At 37.9% G+C, this 21,167-nt stretch overlaps 1 protein-coding gene and 2 pseudogenes across 6 annotated transcripts; all 3 read left to right on the top strand.

Annotated features, from left to right (window-relative positions):
• Nucleotides 1–1,200: 1,200 nt before the first annotated feature.
• LOC113116188 (zinc finger protein 414-like) lies at nt 1,201–5,744 on the top strand. Of its 6 annotated transcripts, none has more exons than XM_026284175.1 (8): nt 1,202–1,332; nt 1,424–1,467; nt 1,688–1,757; nt 1,844–1,954; nt 2,118–2,223; nt 2,697–3,238; nt 4,885–5,037; nt 5,226–5,744. In XM_026284175.1, exons 3-8 carry the CDS (start codon nt 1,751–1,753, stop codon nt 5,300–5,302), a joined length of 996 nt encoding a protein of 331 aa, XP_026139960.1. In that variant the 5' UTR covers nt 1,202–1,332; nt 1,424–1,467; nt 1,688–1,750; the 3' UTR covers nt 5,303–5,744. The 6 variants fall into 6 exon arrangements, 5 of the variants coding, with proteins under 5 accessions (XP_026139988.1, XP_026139960.1, XP_026139975.1 ...); XM_026284190.1 differs by having other exon boundaries at nt 1,424–1,489; XR_003293993.1 differs by lacking the exon at nt 1,424–1,467 and adding an exon at nt 4,210–4,280 and having other exon boundaries at nt 1,203–1,392.
• A 143-nt stretch (nt 5,745–5,887) lies between these two features.
• Nucleotides 5,888–13,043, top strand: LOC113116021 (protein ENL-like; annotated as a pseudogene).
• Nucleotides 13,044–15,170: 2,127 nt separating this feature from the next.
• LOC113040431 (MAP kinase-interacting serine/threonine-protein kinase 2-like) overlaps nt 15,171–21,167 on the top strand; it is a 16,000-nt pseudogene continuing 10,003 nt past the window's right edge.

The raw sequence follows: 21,167 nt of genomic DNA, 5'->3' as shown, positions 1-21,167 counted from the left end.
AGTTATCAGTGGAATGGGGATTCAGATTTTCTATACCTCGAAACGTGTTGTCAGTTTTTTACAAATAAATAAATAAGTTTTCAGAAAATCTTACTTATATATACAGCCATTAGAAAGGGTAACAAAATGTAAATATTTATGTGTGTGGTTTGATTCTAAATTAAAATGGAAAATCCATATTGACTATATTGAAAAGAGGTGTAGTAAAGTACTAAATCTAATGAGATGTATAGGCCAAGAATGGGGGGCAAATAAACAATCAATGATCACCTTATACTGTGCACTTCTACAATCTGTTTAGATTATGGATGTATTAATTATGGATCTGCATCACTCAGTATGCTTTAAAAGTTAGATCTTATTCAAGCACGAGCTTTGAGATGTATTACAGGTGCAATTAAAACAACTCCAGTATGGGAGGTTAACAGATGGGATTTCTGTATACACAGCTGAAATGGTGCCAATTAAAATGGTACTTAGTTGGGTAGAAGAAGTGATGCGTAATAAGGTGGTGATTTGTTCAGATTCAATGGCATCACTTAACGGTCTTCAAACCTTTCCAACCTTTAGATGTGACATCCTCATAGAAATAATGAATAAATGGCTAAAGAGTCACTTAATCTGAATAGTCCTACCATTTCAGTTTCAGGATGGAGTATTATTAAAGAACCTTTCAATTGGAAATGGCAAGGCAATTGTAATGACTGTAAAACAGTAAGACATTTTTATAATGTACAAAACAGAGTAAGTCAAAGCAAAATTGTACTGAACTTAAGTAGAGAATTTAACAAGACTAAGGATGGGTCATACAAAACCTAATTCTACATTTCTTATAATAGGAAAGCACAGAACTGAATTATGTGAAACATGCCAAGTTAAGGAAACAGTTGATCATGTTGTTAATCTGCCCTATGTATGAACAGGAAAGGAATGAACTACAAAGAGAATTACAGAATTTAGGATGCAATTGATTTTCAACCTACAACATATTAAACACGAAACAAGGATTTGGTAAAATAATAGACTATTTTAAAATTCATTAAGAATCGTGGATTTAAGTATAAAATATAGAATTCATAACATACCTTGACTGAAATCACTTAACACTCCAGCACAGGAGGTGGCGGTATTCACCTTAAAAGCCGCTATGCGACCCGCCAAAGAAGAAGAAGAAGACGCACTGACAAACGGGAACGTATGTTCTCGCGGTATTTAGTGAAGAACGTAACGTAACGCACGTAGACGGTGGAAAAACAAGCTAGATAACCGCTTTAATTTGAATTAATTTGTTTTTAAAAATAATTTTTAAAAACTTTGAGAAATCCATTCAAAGTAATTGTCACAGTAACTGCATTATAAATAATTGCTCTTGAACACGAGTAGTGCACGCAGGTAATGTGATGTTTTGTTGTTGTTTGTCTAGCTCGTGCGTCTGCTGGCTCTGCGCGCGTCCTTGATCGATTGTTGGTGAGATGTTCTGGTAGTTTGGGTCAATGGATTGCTGTTTTTTTTATTGATCAAGTGCATGTTATTGTACTTATTGCTTTTAAATCTACTGTGTTGTTCCTCTTGCGCACCCACATAAGAATGTACTACGAGCCATTCACTGAAAGTGTGCATGAGCATTACTGAACTGTATCATATTTTATCATTTATCTAGTCTAAATTAGGGCAATTGTTATCCTAGAGTGCAGGTCTTGCTGAAACAGGAACCATCCCACTAACGTTACCTCAACTATAAGCAGTCAGCATGGAGGGTATGTCATTATTGGTGCTATGCTTTTATCTGCTGTTTCAATGTCCATGCATATTAAAGTAGAACTTGTATGCAATGTTCCACCAGGCTGTCGAATGACCTGCACGTTTTATGGGTGCAAGAGGACCTACAACAGTCCAGAAGCACTGAATAATCATCTTCAGGACCATCAAAAGAACACTGACAAGTCTCTCCCAGGTATAACATCAACATGCGTTTAATTATTATATATATTTTTTTTTTGCACTAGTGCACTTGATGAATAAAAAGCTGTTCATAAACATTTATTCAATTAATTTATAACCATAAACCGTGTCACATTAGCAATTTGGTGTCTAATGCACAGTCCTTTATTCTTTAGGGAAAACTTTCCTGTGCTCTCATATAGGATGTGATGGTTCATTCAGCAACATGCAGCAGCTAATGGAACACATGAGGCACCACTACAAGCCAAATAATTTTTTCCTGTGAGTTCCTATAGTTTTGCTTTTAGGTTTCTTTCTTAATGAGGTTACATTTATTATGTTGTTTAATTTGACTCCTTTTAGGAAATAGGGTGAATTTTCATTTTATGCTGACTGTAAAGAGTTGTCTAAGTCAATCACTTTATAAATCTGCTCAAAATCTCCGAAAGCAGGTAGCCATTTTCTGCTTTTTAACTCTTTAAATATTTCTCTTACTTTTTACTATATATAATTGGCTAAATCTTATAAACAACTGAGAATATGGTGATCAAAATAAAATAAAAAATCACCTGTCAATTCAATTTTCTCCTTCTCTGAAATGTAGTTAAAACATCTAGTGGTATGAGTTTTTTTTTTTTTTTATAAATACTACTACGTGTATTGTATTTTTATTTTATTTTTACGCACTTCTGTTCTGCTCTAATGTATGATTCAGCTTTATGGTTCTTCATTATTATCATTTTTATGTCCTTCAGGTGTGAGAGCTGCAGGGCCAAACTGCGTTCTTACCGTACTCTTCTCAAACACCTGCAGACCTGTGCTAAAGTTGCTAAGAACAAGGCTGTAAAGGTCGAGACTGGAACGGCACCTGATGCAGATCCCACCAATGTCCCTCCCATTTCCAATGACCTGGATTCATCTGGACCCCTCTTAGGCCCAGATGTACCTGAGGACATGGAGTCTATGCCCTCTTTGCCCACAAATCCAACACCGGCAAACATGACAGTAACCCAGCAGCCCCCAGAAAACCATGCATTTGCTAACCCCACACCTGCAGAGCCTACAACTTTACCCCTTGACACTATAAATCCTGCCTCAACCGAAACTCTTCCTTGCCAACCTGAATCTCCTTACAGCTCCTTTCCACCCACTCTGTCTCCTGTTAACCCAGCCTTCCAGGCAGACCTGGGCCTACAGCAGCAGCAGAGGTCTCCTAGGTCTGGTCCTCCCAGTCTAACGGCTTCACCGCCCCTGCCATCACCACCAGGATCAAACGCAGTCTGGAGGAAGAACCAAGGTGAATGAATCTCATAAATCTTTCTTCTTTGAGCGAGGAAAACATACTTAGTGTCATTGCTCACAATGGGTTTCATTCACTAACTGTGCGTATGCATGAATTTGTACCTGAAATCTGATCACGATTAAAACTTTTACATTTCATTTTAAATTCTAAATGTATTGAAAACATTTGTAAAAAGAAAAACACTTTTGCCCACAAGACTGTGTTTATTTGATCAAAAATACAGTACAAATAGCAAGTAATTACTGTTTTTCTGTTTAGATATATTTTAAAATGTAATTAATTTTTTTTATGGTAAGGCTGAATTTTCAGCATCTTTACTCCAGTCTTCAGTGTGACATGATGCTTCAGAAATCATTCTGATATGCTGATTTGGGGCTCAAGAAACATTTAATTTCTGAAGGATCATGTGACACTGAAGGCTGGAGTAATGATGCTGCTATGCCATCACAGAAATAAATATAGTTTTAAAATATATTCAAAATAGAAAACAATTTTGAACCATTTTTATTTTATTTATTTTTTTAAATGCAGCCTTTGTGAGCAAAAGTTTTTTTTCAAAAACAATCTTAATAGTTCCAAACTTTTATTTTTCCCAAATAACTAACCTTGGGTATGCTTTTCGCTGATTTACAATAATCCAAATTCATTCAACAGGGTAATGAACAAATTCATGCGCGTATGCACTTGTTGTGAACTAGGCAGACATTTTCAATTAAAGAAGTTCTCTTTTGCACATAAATAAGAATAATCCAGATAATTATTACTGAATGAGACCCAGTGTTCCTTAAATCATCCTACATTTTAGACCCTATTCACCTGTGTATATTCCGGTTTGCTCAACTGAACTCACCTGCTTATCAACAGGTGTGAGTTCTTCTTATGAAAGAGTATTTTGTAAGTCACTTGGGGGAGGAAATTGCTGCTTTGAGTCAACTGTGTTTTGTCATGTTGCACTGTCCTGCCAGACCCGCCTGCGCCCCTTTTGCACAGATGGGACGCTCCGAGCAGTCAGAGTTTAAATAGAGATGAAGTACAGGTGAGGCACAGAGAATCCACACACACTTTGTTTGAGGAAACAATCTGATCTTCCCTCAAATGATGCTTTAGATGCTAATCCTCCTCCTCTAACCGGACTCCGTGTTTCCCTGTACGACTCAGTCCATTCCTAGCTGTATGACCCAGTACACTCCCATCTGATCCTAAACACATATGTCCGGCTGCTTCACTAACCTGTAATAAAACATTAGAGAGTGTGCTTTCAGGGCCAGTGTTCCTTTACGTTTTCCCTTTCCCATTAGCATTTTCTATCGAAAATCATGTGATCATTTCTGGCAAGAGATGGTGCTGTATTATCATAATTGACCATGTGTGGAGAAGTTGACAGCTCTTACTAATTCCAACATCTTAGTGCCCATATTCATCCATCTAATCAGGGTTCATTGCCTTCATTATGTGAATAATATATTGCTCTTGTATATATGGGCCGATGTCAGTGATTACTGGGGTTCTTTTTCCAGCTCAGTCTGATACTTTTTACTGGTGAAGGTTTTTCTGTCTGTCTACAAACATTCTCAATTAATGTTTAACCATGAATATAATAGTCTTTATTAGTTCGTTTTCCCATGAATTAAATCTGTCAGGTCAGTCCTTCAACTGCCGCATCCTGTGGGAGCACACAAGAGGTCGGTACAGTTGCCTACAGTGCGGACACTGCACCCCAGACCGGGGGGAGATGACCGCTCACATTGAGGCCCAGCACAAGAACCCAGGGGGCAAAGTGAACAGTGATCATGGTATGACTTCTGTACTTTATTGTTTATTTCTAAACATTTTAATGAATGAAATGCATACAGTGTTTTAAAAACTCTTTAGATTTGCTAAGTCTTGTCATGTAGTGCATTCCAGCCTTTAGCCTTTTGAAAGCAATGACACAATATAGGGATGCGATCTCACTAGACTGAACCTTCTGTGTATTTTACAGATACAGAGATGGGCAGCGCATCTTTACTGGCTAAGACTTCACTGCACTCTGAGAACTCTACTTATACACAGCTCTAACATCGAATGAGATGCTAAACCTGCTGAATCACAAATAACTTTTGTAGTAGCATTTTATACAGAGGGAGAAACTCAATGTTTTCATTTCACAGACAGTGTGGACTTCAAGCATCTGTGGTCTGGATCTGTCCATATCACTATTCAAACACATGAAGTGCATTTATGAGTCATGTAGACAAAAAAAAAGTTCTTGTTAGGTTTCAAGTAATTTGGAATGGCATATAAACAAACTCAGTAATTTTATGTCACCTACGTTTTTATTTTACCATTTTAGAGTAGACAGTATCTTCAATAGAGAACAGTATTCATGTTATAAAACGTAATGTGTTCGAATCAACATGTTCAATCTATTTCAGTTTATTCAAGAGTGAACTTTTTTTTGTGTGACTAGTTGTTTCTGTAGTGTTTAGTACTTGCAAATAAAAATCTGTCAGATAAACTAGTTTAAATTGTGAAGTGAGTTCATCTGTTTTACTTTGAAATCGTACATGATTATCTGTGGAGGAATGTGTTTCTTTTATTAAATAGTCTATACAATGGTTATAAGCTTGAAATGATTATTCTGAAATACCATTCTGCTTTTATTTTAAAAACTGTCAGTGTCGCGGCCATTTGTTCAAACTGCTCCGTTTCTCCCTTCACACTCCATCAGATGTAACAGCGAGGATGCAGATTCAATCTACTTCAACGCTTTTGTAAATAGATCAAACAACCGGAAGATAGGCAACAATGGAGAACATGGTAATAAGACTTTACTGACTCTGACAGACGTACAGTACTGAGAAATATGCATGGTGCTTTATCATTAAAACATTTATACTGAAAGACGCGATGCCAACGTTTCTGTGAAGATGGTTAGAATGCTAACTTAGCCAGCTAGTCTTTTTTACGAGACTAAAAGCAGGAAACCCGCGGAATTACATCCGTTTTTAATGAACATTTTTGTCGTGACGAATATATGCTTATAGAAACCAATATTTCCTTTTATAATCCTCAGCGTTTGGCTCATAGTACTGAATGACTCTTGAGTTCCTGCACTCACTAGCTGTCCAGCTAGCCTGGACCTGTCTCAAAACCTAGTGAACTGCCTACATAGACAGCACTTGGGCTCCTCAGGAGCGCGCGAACGTTCGAACGCTTCCACGGTTAAACACGCTGTCTAGGTAGGGTGCTCATTAGGGTTTGAGACAGTCAGCAGGAGAAAATTCTTCCATTCCAGAGTTGGATGGATTAGTAATGTTGGCCTGTATGTGAAAATCAAAGCATAGATTCTAAATATCATAACATTCAATCTGCTGTGTGCATCTGTAAATGATTAAAGAAAAGCCAAACAGCTCTTATTTGACATGGAAGCGTGAAAGGAAGTTCTGCAATGTCTTTGATTAATGAAACAATATCTGACTAATTTTAATATATATAAATACCTCAGAGGTCACTGATTCAGTTACATTTTTCCTTCTCTATGCCATATTCCAGAGCTCTTACTCACTTGATTTTGCTAATCAAGTGTTGATTACACTGTAGACTGATCATTTCAGTCCAATTTAAATAGCAAATTTTACATTATAATGACATAATTGTTAGATTTCAAACATAGAAATAAAGTATATGTTACACACATTAATATACTATGGGATGCTGATTTACCTGCAGTTTTCAAACTTTAAAAATTGCTACACTTTTTCACTTTGTCTATCTGTCAGTTCGTCCGTCCATCTCTCTCTCTCTCTCTCTCTCTCTCTCTCTCTCTCTCTTTCTGTCTGATAGACTGCATAGCTTTAAAACATTGAAACGTCAATCTTTTAAACCCGCTGGCCAGGCTTTCTCAAGCCAACTTAAAGTATGAATTGACTAACTTTTTTTATTTATTTTTTTTATCTAGCTATTTTGACATGAACATGTTTTCTTGTGTAGTTTTTGTATTGTGCAGTCATTGTAAAATTGCTTTGGCTACAGATAGGATACAAATAAAACAAATTTATTAACCACTGAGCTAACGCACACAAGCCTTTCAGTCATTTTGTCTCCATACCAAGAAAAGCTGTAAACCGTAAACCATCGCACACATGTAGACTGTCAGAGAGCTGTGAATTTCCTTCTCTAGCTGTCAGAGAGCAAAAGCTGGTTGATTTCTCACAGATGTAAGCTGTCAGTGTAACACTGGTGTTGAGAAGTTGGCCGAGAGCTTCTTTTAGTCTCACTCTGAGTTAAACGTGTCACTCACAGATGAAGTATCTGAATCGTTTTTTTTTTCTTTTTCCATTTCAACAGTACTACAGTTGTAGGACTCATATTCAGAATAGAGAAGAGTGACAGCTGACTGCTGCTTTCCTCTTGTTTCAGTGCACTGTGCAGGTGAAACTAGAGCTGGGACACAGAGCCCAGTTAAGGAAGAAAGTCACTACCGAGGGCTTCACGCATGACTGGATGGTGTTTGTTCGGGGCCCAGAGGCGTGTGACATCCAGCACTTTGTGGAGAGAGTTGTCTTCCACCTTCACGACAGCTTCCCAAAACCCAAGAGAGGCAGGTTTTAATTTGAGTCAAATTTGTAACACTGTGACTAAATCGAGTACCCACAGCCATGTAGGTTTAAGTCCCTTTCAATCAGAATTAAAGAAACCATTTGTGTGGAAGCCCATTTTCTTCTGTTATCATGTTTAATCTGCCTTTTTAGCTCATGCTGTTGCCCAAGCTATTTACTTCATGTAGTTCCACCTTATGACTAGATATCCGTCTCTATTATAGTGATTCAGATCTAATTTTAAGCTTTCTGTTTATGAGTTGCATATGAAATTTCCATCTATTTGGATTAAAGAGTTTAAGTCATGCAATGACGCAAAAGCACACCTTTGTTAGAAAGAGAACTTAAAGAAGACATAACTGCTTAGAATTAGCATAAATCTGTTCTTTGTGAAAACAATTACATTTATTCAGTTAAAAGTATTAATGTGGTTAAATATGGCTAGCTGTGGAACAAGCAATCTTCAGCTAAAATGTATGAGACCGAAACTAATTGGATTTATTTATGGTAAGTATGTAAATATGTGTTTTAAAAGCATTCAGTTTATTAGTAACAAAAGTCTTACCTCTTTCATTTTTATAAGACAAAAATGTCTCACAAATTCTGTTATTATTCATCATTTAAAATAAAAGACTAACTGTTTAATAATTAAGATAATTATTAATGCAACCTGAGTGGTTTCTGTCCCTCTATTGAAAGACCAGGTAACCAAAACTTAAAAGATCAAAAAAAGGTTATAAAGGCATCATGAATGAAAAGGAGGCATTTAATTCAAATCTTGTAAAGAGATATAATTATTTTAGATGATGAACAGAAGTCATTTAGGCTTTTATTTGCATCTAGACAATAGTGAACTATCCCTTCAATTCCTTGTAGGTATGTTTCACGAATGAACGTTCAGCAATTCAACAAATGTTTTTGTGTGTGTCGTATCTGTGATTTGTTTCTTTGCCACAAAGTAAAAAAGCTGGACAAATATTGTCTAAGTGTTGTGATTTCGCTCATTTTTGCCATGTGTTGTATTTGAAGGTGTGTTATTTTATGCTGTTACTTTCTCCTGTCCCAGTTAAATGTGCAAAGAGTGCAAGATGTTTAAACAACACTGTTTTCAGTGGTGCTTTCAAAATATCTCCCTGTTTGTTTGAGTGGTCTGATATGTCAACCTCTGGCTAAACCAATGATGTGGTTTGGGGGCGGGGCTACCAGATTAAAGGAATGTTGTGAAAACCTGTTCAGAAAAAAAATATTTTTGTCATTTCATTGTGTCAGTAGTGGCAAAGAAATAGTACACTTTACCGTATTGTAGTATTTACATATAAATAGTTCATTCTAGAGTCATATTTCGGTTTCAGTACAGATATTAATATATGTGTAGATGTGAACATCTAACTATGCATTTTCACTTTGATTTCTTTATTTCACAGTTTGTAAAGAACCCCCATATAAAGTGGAAGAGTCAGGCTATGCTGGTTTTCTCATGCCTATAGAGGTCTATTTCAAAAACAAGGTGAGCACATCCCATATCTACAGCAGTACCTGTATTTCTTTATCTTTGACATGAATAACTGTTGTTTCAAGCAAAATGTAAGAAAAGTTAAGCACAGTGTTGCTCTCAGTCTTTATAGATGTGTGCGGGTGTGTTGTTTTTAAGCAGTCCGTTGCCACAGCATTGGAAAAGTGTTGTGATGAAGAGTTTAACAGTTCAGTAAAGGTAAAGGTCACAACTAGGTGAACTAGTTAGGCACTGGGAGCTAATAGATTTTACAGAGGTGTGCTAAAAGAAAACTGACATGCAGCTACTGAAGTACTGAGAACTTGGAGGGGGGTGTAAATGGTAACAAATGGTACTTTTCAAAATGAACTTTTCCAGAATCTGTAGTGGAATATTTATGGGGTTTTTCCATGTTCTCTCGTTTCCTGTAATGTAATCAACCAAAGAGCGTACTTTGTTCTGACTTTACTGTAAATGTTACACATACTGCTAGAATGAGGTTCGGGTTTGATACTGATGTTCTTTAAATTTATATTTCTTTAATCTATAAAGCCTGAGCATGCTTGTCTCTCCGATCACAGGAGGAGCCTAAAAAGGTGTGCTTTAATTATGACCTTTTCCTGAACCTGGAGGGCAACCCTCCTGTCAACCACCTGCGCTGTGAGAAGCTCACCTTTAACAACCCCACACACGAGTTTCGACGCAAGCTGGTCAAGGCCGGTGGGGTGAGTGGGACTGTTCGTCTTTGTATTTTCTGTACCTCTACATTCAGCCCTTTTCAATAGATTCTCTCTCTTCCTGTTCGGATGTTGTTCTTGTCCCAGGCTGTAGTTATTCCTGAGGGAGCGGAGATGATGCCAAGGCCGAGTCCAGATTACCCAATGCTCCCTACCATTCCACTCTCAGCCTTCTCGGACCCCAAGAAGATCAAGTCCTCTCATATGGCAAAGGTTAGTAATAAAGTCATTCTTTAGTCAGTGAGTTATTTAAATGACTTTCAAAATATTTTTAAAGTGTTTAAGATATTCAGTATCCTATATGGTTTTGCTTATAGGGGAAGAAATGTACATTATATCACCATTCTTTCCGTAGTTAGATTTTTTTAGTCCCGTTCTGTTTTCAGTATGATTCTATCCCACTCTGGTGTCACAGGCTCACTACCGCAGTAGTATTCTGGGTTGCTTTTTGAACATGTATTAAAAGATCGGTCATTTTAAAACTTTTATTGTAGGAGTCGAGTAAAGATGGAGGAAGTGGGAACAGCAAAGGCCTCAAAGTCCATAAGGCAACCAAAGAGCACCGAGAGCGCACACGAAAGGATTCAGAGAGCAAGGCCACGTCTAGAGAGGGCGACCGGGAGAGTAGCAAGTCTTCACGAGACCAATCGTCATCCTCTTTTACAAAGAAAGCCCCAGACGGCAGAGGAAAAGATGAGGGGAAAACAGTGCCTAAAGCAGCCTTCAAAGAGCCCAAACTCACAGTCAGAGAGTCCAAGATGGATGGCATGTCTCCAAAAGGTGGAGGAGCAGTGACGGGCGGAGGGGGACCGCATGGACGCTCGTCTCCCAAGCAAGCGGCCCTCGACTGCCACAGAGTCTCCAAAGCTGAGTACCAAGAAACAGAAGAGGATAGGCTCCGAGGGCATGAAGGGGCCTGTGAGCGGAGCCTACAGCGGCAGCTCTCCCCGCATTACCTCAACAACACCCTCCTCGTACCCTGAGAAGAAAACCCCTAAAGATAAAGGCCACTGGGCAAAGATGAAACTAGAGGTGCAGGAAGTGAAAAGGCGGCCAGACTCTGACGAATCCAACTCTGAAGATGAAGCCTCGTCCAAATCAGAGGTATGTTTTGGTCTTTCGATCAGCAGAAGATGGATTTGAATGGATTCGAATGTAATGAAGCTGAAGGATGTTGTTTATTTAGCAGTCGGCTCCATCCAGTCCGTCTAGTTCCAGCTCCAGCTCTGATTCTGACTTTGAGCCGTCGCAGAAGCAAGGCCAAGGTACTGAGTTTAATCACGAATCGTATGATCAGTAGTGTGTCCCCTCATTCAGTTTGGCTGAATGCGATGATTGTGTCCAGGGACGCTTCGTTCTATGGTGGAGGATATGCGCTCTGAAGTCTCTGATGATGACAGCAGCTCTGAGGTTGAGACGCCCATGAAGGCAACTCCACCCAACCAGGACTCTCGGTCTGTGCCAAGGACTTTGATCTAATTTGGTCCTGTTCGAATTTCTTGAAAAGGAAACATGAAAATCAAAACAAATTTCTGTACATTAATATTACACACTTTCATTTTCTTGTTTTCAGTTTAAGCATGGACAGTGAAAGTGATGGCAATGAGGAGTCCCGTCCCCCCAGCCAGGAAGCCCCCTCACCTCTACCCAAACTCAGCTCAGCAAACCTAAAGGTAAGACTGGTATTGCATTGCAATGAAACTTTGGACTGGTTTATACACCACATAATTGGTGCAGGATTTATTTTGAAAACAATTTTCACTCGGAAATTTCATTTTAAATAAGAAAGACTGGAATAGTATTTTTGTGTAAAACTTGTTTTATTTAAAACTTAGAGAAATCATTATTTAACAGTGGATCAGGTTTATATTTGGATTTTGTTTTAAATGTCAATATCCTTTTTCAGATGTTAGGAAAAAAGAGCCCAGATTCTTGCACCCGTGAGAAGGTGCTCAAGAGGGGATACGACAAGGTAGGAAGGGTAAATAACTGATTTATACTCATCAGTGGCTGAAATACAGATTTTTATTACACATAAAACTACAGTGGAGGTTTATGATGATTGATCTGATTACAGGCTTATACGGAGGAGCTTGTGGACCTTCATCGCAGACTGATGGCTTTGAGAGAGAGGAACATTTTACAGCAGGTAAAAATAACTTTTTTCTTCATTTGGGTGAAGAAATATTTTAAGTAATTCTTGTGTCAGGGAAATATGTTTCTGTAATTACCACAAAAATATTACACCTTTTAATATATTTGTAAAAAAAAAATTATATATATATATATATAAATATTTATAAATATATAAATCACAAACCTGAAAAATTCCATTATCATCATGCATTATCATTATGCCATTATAGATGATACATGCATTATCAGATCTTTTTTAAGGAATTAAAAGTATTAACATACACTACTGTTCAAAGGGTGTTTTTTTTTTTTTTTAAGAATCATCTTATGTTCACCATGGCTGCATTTATGTGATGAGACATGCAGCAAAAACAGACATCTCATGAAATTTTATTACTATTCTATATATCTGTTGTCTATTTTAATATATTTTAACCTGTCATTTATTCTTTTCAGTATCCCATGATCCTTCAGAAATCATTGTAATATTTTTGTGTAAACCGTGAAAATTTGTTTTTCAGGAAAGTTTAAAATGGCAGCCTTCATTTGAAATAGAAATGTTTTGAAGCAAAGTAAATTTCTTGACTTTCATTCTTAAGAATTCAGGTAGTTTCTCTCACTGTAGAACATCTGATATGCGTGGTTCAGCTTTCAGGAGGGATTTTGGCTGCTTTTTGGTTGACATGCATTTGTGTGTTTTTTTTAAGATTGTGAACCTCATAGAGAAGACTGGCCATTTCAACATCACCAATACAACCTTTGACTTTGACCTGTTCTCCTTGGATGAGTCAACTGTACGCAAACTCCAGAGCTACCTGGAAGCCACCTCCACATGACACAAGGAAGCTGCTCGGCCGTGAAGAGGCCTCCAAACTGACTGGGGGCAGAGGGAAAGTATTGAAAGTAGAATACAAATGCACAGGAACAAACAAAAACAAAACGAGCAATCAAAAAAAAAAAAAACTTTATACTGTAATCGAAATAAGCAAACAAAAGGACCAGGGGCTTAAAGGGGCGGTATTCAGGGTTTATCTAATAACAGCACTGCACATTGCACTAAGAAACAAACTGTTGGCACAATACTGTCCAAAATGGACAGGATCTCGCATAGGAACCATGGAAGAGATACCGAATTACAAGAAGGTACATTTCAAGACTGGTTTTGCACCAAAGCTGTAACACTGGTGGAAAGGATCCTTCACTCGGGCCTTTATGCAGGGGCGATGACTGAAAACTGTGTCCCCTCTATATACCCTGTCACTCTTCTGCTCCACGTACATCAACCACTCAGCACAACTTGGTGGCGTGGAACGAGCCCAACTAGATCAATCCTTATCAGCATACTGTTTGTGTCTGCATAGCTTTGTAGCCCCATGTGTTGAATAAAGTAATACTCTCAAGCTTTGGTGATAGACGCTCCCTCGGATCAACTAAAGGGGAAAAGCTATCTGCCTTTGTAGTGCCTTTTTAAAATATCATGTGTTTAATTATAATTGTTTGTGAGTCTCTCATTGGTCTTTGGATGATCAAGATTATCTGTCAACATTATTATGCCTGAAATTGACATTCCAGGCCCTTTAAACACAGTTTAATACCTGTCCGTAGAGAACACGTTACGAGAGAACCGTTCTGCATGTGTGATCTGGGAAGGTCTTGTGCATTATTCTATGTTTTTTGATGGTCAGCAACATGAAGTCAATTTGTTACGCATTTAAAGTTCTTTTTGTAGTTTATTTAAGTAACTGTGCACTTTTTCTGGTCACTTCAGTGCTTTGTAATTATCTGATAACTATATTTATGTTTTCTTTTTTCTTTTTCTTTTTTACATAATATTGACTTGCAAAAAATGTACAGATTTTTGTCAATGTTTTTAAATGCATCTATTGAAGTCATATTGAATTATCGATCACTTGAGAGAATATGCACACAGATTGAAGGGGGGGACTTTTTTTTGTCTGTATTCCAATGGTGCAATTGGAAAAAGAGTCTTCTGTTCACTGAAGTATTATACAAGTGAAATGTATTTGTGTCAGATACGTATTGTCTGATGACATTGCTTTTTTAAAAGCATACCTGCTTGACATGCTATTCTTCATTGTCGATTGCCAGTTACCCTTTTGATTCTGAATAATGTATGGTTCTAAAGTAAACAATGTTTTCAGTGAAACGTTTGGTGGCAGATGTATGTTACATCATGGGAAAATTGCAGTGATCTGTTTTTTCAATGATTAACACTTGAATAATCACTTGCAGGAATATGCATACAACCCTGTACATTTATCAGCTATCCTCAGGACTGTTGCAAATACAGAAGATGCTCATAATAAATCCACATATTACAAAACATTATAACTTGAGGTGCAATCTGGAAACTTCTAGTAGGTCTTGTCACTGTGTTTGGCTTCTCTACCATAAAAGTAGCATATCCATATCAAGGGGAATGTGATCTTTACAGTATTTATGCGAACATGTAACAATATGTATTATTAAAGGCCACCATGCACTGAAGGCTTAAATTGAGGAACCATTAAATCTTGTTCTCCATTTAGAATTTTTTATCAGTATGTGTGTTCATAAATTTACTTTTCATATGACTTTATATGACATGCTACAATTACTTGCCTTTCAGGATGAAAGCTCTCAAGCTCATTATTTAAATCAACATTTTAAACATGACTGACAAATTTCCAGCCTGTTATAAACATATAATAGTCTAGTAGATTTGAATAGTATGGACTTGTGTAGAATTATTGGAATGTCCTAAATACAGACCAATAAACATCTAAAACGATGACAGAATGTGGAGGAGTGTATCGTGAAACATTTAGGGTCGTTATAAGTAGTGTGAAGTGATATATACAGAAGGCCATGTGTAACATTATTCTTCTCAGGAATACGTCAGCGACCTTATACTGTTCATGGACTCGACAAGTGGAATCCGGAGTAGATGACTTTTATTTTGAAAATCGAGACAGGAAGTGACTTACTGCAGCTAGATTCCCTTAGATGCCAATGTTCGGTTTGCCGGGATACGAAACGGATGGAGAGGACAGGCGTCGTGTTTACGGTAAATCTGCGATTTTGCATTTGTGTAAACAACGACGCTTCTAGAATAACGGTTTCGTCCCATTTACCTTCCTACAGTTTCAGAATTTCCACCGTTAATGAGTATCTGAGGGAAATGATATTTTCTCGTTGAAATGACTCGTAAGATCTTTGGGCTACTAGCAGCTGCGACTGTTTTGATTCTAAAACTCATTATTTTATCATATAAAAGAAAGGTTTATGAGTTACGTTATTTACTGTTCTGTATTTGAAATTGGACTACATGTTTAACATCTAACGTTACATAATGAACGTTAAACTCACGAGCCCACCCAAGAACAAAAGCTGCTCAATTTGGTGTCCTGACAGTCGTCAATGTTACAATCAGAAGCGTTCAGAAATAATACAGCCAGTTTACTTTGCTATTAGGTGGTGTTCATTTCGTATTTGTCGTTAGATGGAAGGTTATTTTACCCTAGTAAACGTATTTAATTAAGACGACACTGTTGTGAGAAGGAAATTGCTAGTTATTTTTGTGAATATACCTTCACTTCGGGTTATTTTGTGGTTTGTTTAACATACTGGATGAAAGGGAACTGTCTGAACACAAGATACTGACTGGTTTGGTTCAGCATATGGTTTTGTACAACATGTCTCTAATGTGAGCATCTCAGATATCTAGTAATAACCTAACCTGGTGCAACATTAGTCTTTTGTTTAAATTAAACACATTCATTCTCTATTTCACACTGCATTTTGTCCTTTTTACCTTCTGATTTTTCAGGAAGAACGTGAGAGGTCGTGAAGATGAGTTCTCAGCAGTATCCACATCCAGGACTCCCATCTGGCCTGGGACAAGGGCAAACACCAGGCAGCAACACTACAGGACTTCCAGGAAGTCAGAAGAACACAGGTTTAAGACACATTGACTAATACAGACTAATATAAAGAACTAGACTGTAATGTTAGTGAATGCTTAATAGATCATTAGTAAATTCAGAAGCCACAAAGAAAATGAAGGGGGCTCAATCATCATTGAATAACATGTTTTAATACACTTTTTAGAAGAGCATCACAATAATCTAGACTATATTTCATGTAGCAGTGTTATCAGTCTTTTCATACTTGGAGGCAAAACCTTTTAACACTTAATGTCCTTGGTTCATCACAGTATTGCAGATGTTAGGATATTAAAAGGATAAATCTAAGATCATCCAAAATGGTAGTCTGTAAAAAAGTTTAGAAGAAATTCCAAACAAATCAGAAACTTTGACCAGTTGAGATGCCCTCAAAAATTAAGTTGATACAACAACTCTTTGAGTAAAACAAACAGAACATGAGGTTTAGCAAGCAAAGTGCTTTTTCCACTATAAAACCTCTGATAATGATTAGGGGTTTGCACATTCTGTCTGTAATTATTATTATTATTATTATTATTATTATTATTATAAAAATAAAACTTAATTCAAATTTTACTACGTGTTGCTTTGCTGGCCATAAATGCTGGGAATCCATGATCAGTCCTAAGCCCTCAAACTAAAAGTCAGTTATTACTAAAAGCACTGGGTGGCGCTGTGGATTGTGTTATCAACTTGATTGTATCTGATCATAGAATGTTGCAAAGTTTGGATTTACTCCAAATGATCTTCCTTAAAGATCTTACAAAGTAGAATCACTTTTGATCAAATGAATCAGTGAAACGGAGCTATCATATATCACCACCACAATGAGAAATCACATGAAATCCAGTCATGTGACTGAGGAAAGACAGCTGTCCATCACTGCATTCATGACTCCAGGTAAGCGCAGCTGTACTCTGAGTGAGCCGAGAAGAGAGCTTATCTGATAGCGAAATGATCTCGAGACATGCTTTCTGTAAGATTTCTGGATGGAGAGTGGCTTAGGAACAGAAAACACGAAGCAACGAAAGAAACTTTGCTTAGCACACCATTATCTTAGTGTGTTGTGAGACAATATAAAAACAATAAACATTGCCCAACTCGAGTGTATGTACGTTCTGTACTGGTCTGCTTTATTTTAGGGATGTAACGATTACCAATTCAACGATAAATCATGGTAAAATTCCCCATGGTTAGTATTACCGTTTCATCTTTTTATTATCATTAAAACCGTATTAGATTACCGCGATAAATGAATACTGTCCAGCATAAAGCACCGTTTTCAGTAAAAGTCTCATGTGCACACAGCAGAGTAGTTTAGTTTTGAGTCAAAACAGGGCGGAAAAGCTGGGAGGTTGTAAAAGAGTGAATGAATAGATTAATTATATGAATGTACCTCTGAAGGTTTCGACTGTCTTCAGAAATGATTTGATGCCATTTTGTTTTCATCTTTGCTACATGTAATAGCTTACCTAAAGCAGCGGTTCTCAATTACAGTCCTCAACAACCCTTTGGAAATGTTATGCTCATTCAGATGATTTTAAACAAACAGTCTTGAATTTATCTTCCAGATATATTTATATGTTATTAAACTGTTTACACCATCAACTGACGTGATGTGGTTCCTTTAAGGAGGACATGAAGACTCAAATCATGCTCCACGTGAGCTGATGTCCAGCGGATCCACAGCGTTCAGAGATGACAAGCAGGAGACGGTAGTGGTGCGACCCTACCCCCAACCCCAGACTCAGCCCCCGCCCCACGGAACAGCTCAGTCTCTGCTCCCTCCTCTCCCTCAGCACCTTCCCATCCAGCCAGGCGCACCTGTCTCTGTGTCAGCAGCACCATCCCACCTCCCTCAGGGTCTTTCCCTAGCTTTCACTGAGGGTCCTCTGAAGGTATACCAGAATTTTTAAAGTACCGTCAGTTTATAAACCTGATCCCCCTTGTAGACTCCCTGAAAAGTCAAAAGTAAGCAAATGTAAAAAGGATTGTCCATGTTTGCCTACATCTCTCTTCTCTTCACTCCAGTCTGCTCTGAAGACACCCATGACAAGCCGTGTAATAGCTCCAGCACCGGTGTCAACACCAGGCCACCTCACTCTCCCCCCAAGGTGTCTGGTCATATCACCGCTACCATGGAGTCTACACAGGCCTCTGGTATTCCTGTCGCAACCATCAGTGGTCAGCAGGTTAGTAAAACTTTTAAAGAGCCAGTAAGATGAAAATTCTAAGCTTCCTATCACTGTTTATAAGTCCTGTACATTAGGTTTAAATCCATCCAAGGTTAAAAAACATTGTAATTTTGTCAAAATATCATTTTAAAATTACCTCAATTCTCAGAGATCCCAAACGGTTTGCGCGAAGCTGTTCAAAAGATTCAGTTTCCTTAAACCCCACCTTTCGGTAGCATACTGTGTTCTGATTGGTCAACTAACATAGTCAGGTTTGATTGGTTGTTCCGCACACACCTCCACGGTAAACTATACGTTAGCATCTGTTTGGGGTGAATTATGTCTTATTCCTCTCATCGCGAAGCAAACAGTAAAATAAAAAACTTGAACAGTCTCGCTGCTTTTTCTTCTGTGTGGGTGTATTCAAACCACGCGCTTCAGTTTGAATCTGAATAGCGCGTTCAGCGTGGGGGCGTGGTCACATTAGATATAACGAAGGGAGACATGAAAAACTGACATCGCGTTGTTTTCATATGGATTACTTTATCACAGAATATCTGTTTTCGGCAGCACTTGTTTAGTTTTAAAGTAAACATGTCAAGCTTTCTATAGATATCTCTCTCATGTCTCTTCGTTGAGTATTCACGGAGTTACACTTCATTTTAATGACGTGTTTGTACATGACTATCAGCACAAACAAAGGCTGCAGACAGCACACATACTGATAAGACGCTCGGGAGAAAACAGACACATAACTTCATAATCATACTTCGTGTTGTGATTCGGAGATGCTCGTTGTTCTAAATAAAGTTGGTAATGAACTCTCTTTTATGGCCAAACGCTTTGAAAATCCCGCTGTACTCACCGAGATTAGAAAAGCAGTCATCAGTGAAATGTTGTGAACACAACAAAAGGGATTTGTTGTACTGCTCTGGTATTGTGGTTAAAATGAATTTTAGCCATTGGTTCTTCTGATCTTCATTCTTTGGCAGTGAAAATAAAACAAACTTGCCTTTACAATTAAAAACACACTGTCTCCTCAACATGATGCTCTCACACCAACCAGAGCGTCTGTGTGGGGGGTGGGGCAGGTCAGAGTTTCATTTCTCCCAACACGGTAGGCTGAGATTATTATGCAAAGCATTCCTAGTGACGTACATAGAGATGGGCAAAATATTTGAAATCTATAACGACTCGTTTCAGCGATTCAGAGTCGACTCGTTACTTTAGAAGCCAATAACTTTATAAATCGTGTACTTTTTGGTTTAATTACTTTGCACATTGTTTACACTGATGGACAGCTACATCATACACTGTAATACAGGTAATTTTTGATTTCCCATCTGTGTGGCTCTTTAAATAAAACAAATTTGAATCAATTTTGCTGCATTAGAAGTTTGTCTGTAATTGTTATTCGTCTTGCATTACATAAACATTTGAAACTATTACTATCTCTTCATATAAAAAAAGGCTTTGCCTGTGCTCTATTTAAAATCAGAGAAACCCACTGCATTTGAATTACAATCCAAAAAAGATGCTAAATACAATTTGTTTAGATTGTATAAGTTCAAAATTTGAAGCAAAAACAGTATAGTCTGATTTTAGCTTTGTGAATGAGACGCAAATGTCACTCTCTGACAGCAGGTGGCTCATATGGAACAGCAGGTATTTATAGACATAACCGACTATGTTTACAAGAATACTTGCAGACAGTTATTTTGAGATAATGTATGTGTTCATTCAGAAGAAACGATATGCAAAAGAGGAATCAATTCTGTGTATGTGAATTATCTGAAATGTGTCTGTCTGTGCACGCGAATGGTTAAAAATGCTTGAATGTTTAAATCGCCATGACATAGAAACAAGTGCAACCAATCAACTAGGATCTGTTTTACCCCTACAGGTGAGTGAACACATGAATCAAGGAAATAATTTAATATCACTATTCAAGATAGCCTATCGGGCAGGGCGGTGATGAATTTTGGTAGCCCGACTGGAAAACACAATAGCTCTAGGATGTCGGGCTAGCGATTTTGCCATCTCTGCTACTACTACTAATACTACTACACACACGCACACATACATACACACACATATTTATACACTGAACAAAATTATAAACACAACACTTTTGTTTTAGCTGAACTCAAAGATCTAAGGCTTTTTCTATGTACACAAAAGGCCTATTTCTCTCAAATATTGTTCATAAATCTGTTTAAATCTGTGTTAGTGAGCACTTCTCCTTTGCCGTGATAATCCATCCACCTCACAGGTGTGGCATATCAAGATGCTGATGACATTGATTATTGCACTGGTGTGCCTTAGGCTGGCCACAATAAAAGGTCACTCTTAATATGTGAAGTTTTATCTCACAGCACAATGCCACATATGTCGTCCCCCAGAGCTGTTGCCTATGAATTGAATGTAAATTTCTCTACCATAAGCCATCTTCAAAGGTGTTTCAGAGAATTTGGCAGTATATCCAACCGGCCTCAAAACCGCAGACCACGTGTAACCGCACCATCCCAGAACCCCCACATCCAGCATCTTCACCTCCAAGACCAGCCACCCGGACAGCTACTGCAACAATTGGTTTGCATAGCCAGAGAATTTCTGCACAGACTGTCAGAAACCATCTCAGGGAAGCTCATGTACATGCTCGTTGTCTTCATCGGGGTCTCGACTTGACTGCAGTTCATCGTCATAACTGACTTAAATGGGCAAAAGCTCACATTCAATGGAGTCTGGCACTTTTGAGAGGTGTTGTCTTCATGGATGAATCCTGGTTTTCACTGTACAGGGCAGATGGCAGACAGCATGTATGGCGTCGTGTAAGTGATGTCAATGTTTTGGTTGAGTA

The sequence above is a fragment of the Carassius auratus genome, chromosome 2 (assembly GCF_003368295.1).
Source record: "Carassius auratus strain Wakin chromosome 2, ASM336829v1, whole genome shotgun sequence".
NCBI lineage: Eukaryota > Metazoa > Chordata > Actinopteri > Cypriniformes > Cyprinidae > Carassius > Carassius auratus.
Note: the sequence above shows the minus strand (reverse complement) of the source record. Positions and strands in the feature narration are given on the sequence as shown.

Excerpts from the sequence above, each read along its gene's own strand:
- LOC113116188 (XM_026284175.1), top strand. Across the intron at positions 1,955-2,117 it reads CACTGACAAGTCTCTCCCAG|GGAAAACTTTCCTGTGCTCT; the intron begins GTATAACATCAA and ends TTTATTCTTTAG. Across the intron at positions 3,239-4,884 it reads AGTCTGGAGGAAGAACCAAG|GTCAGTCCTTCAACTGCCGC; the intron begins GTGAATGAATCT and ends TAAATCTGTCAG.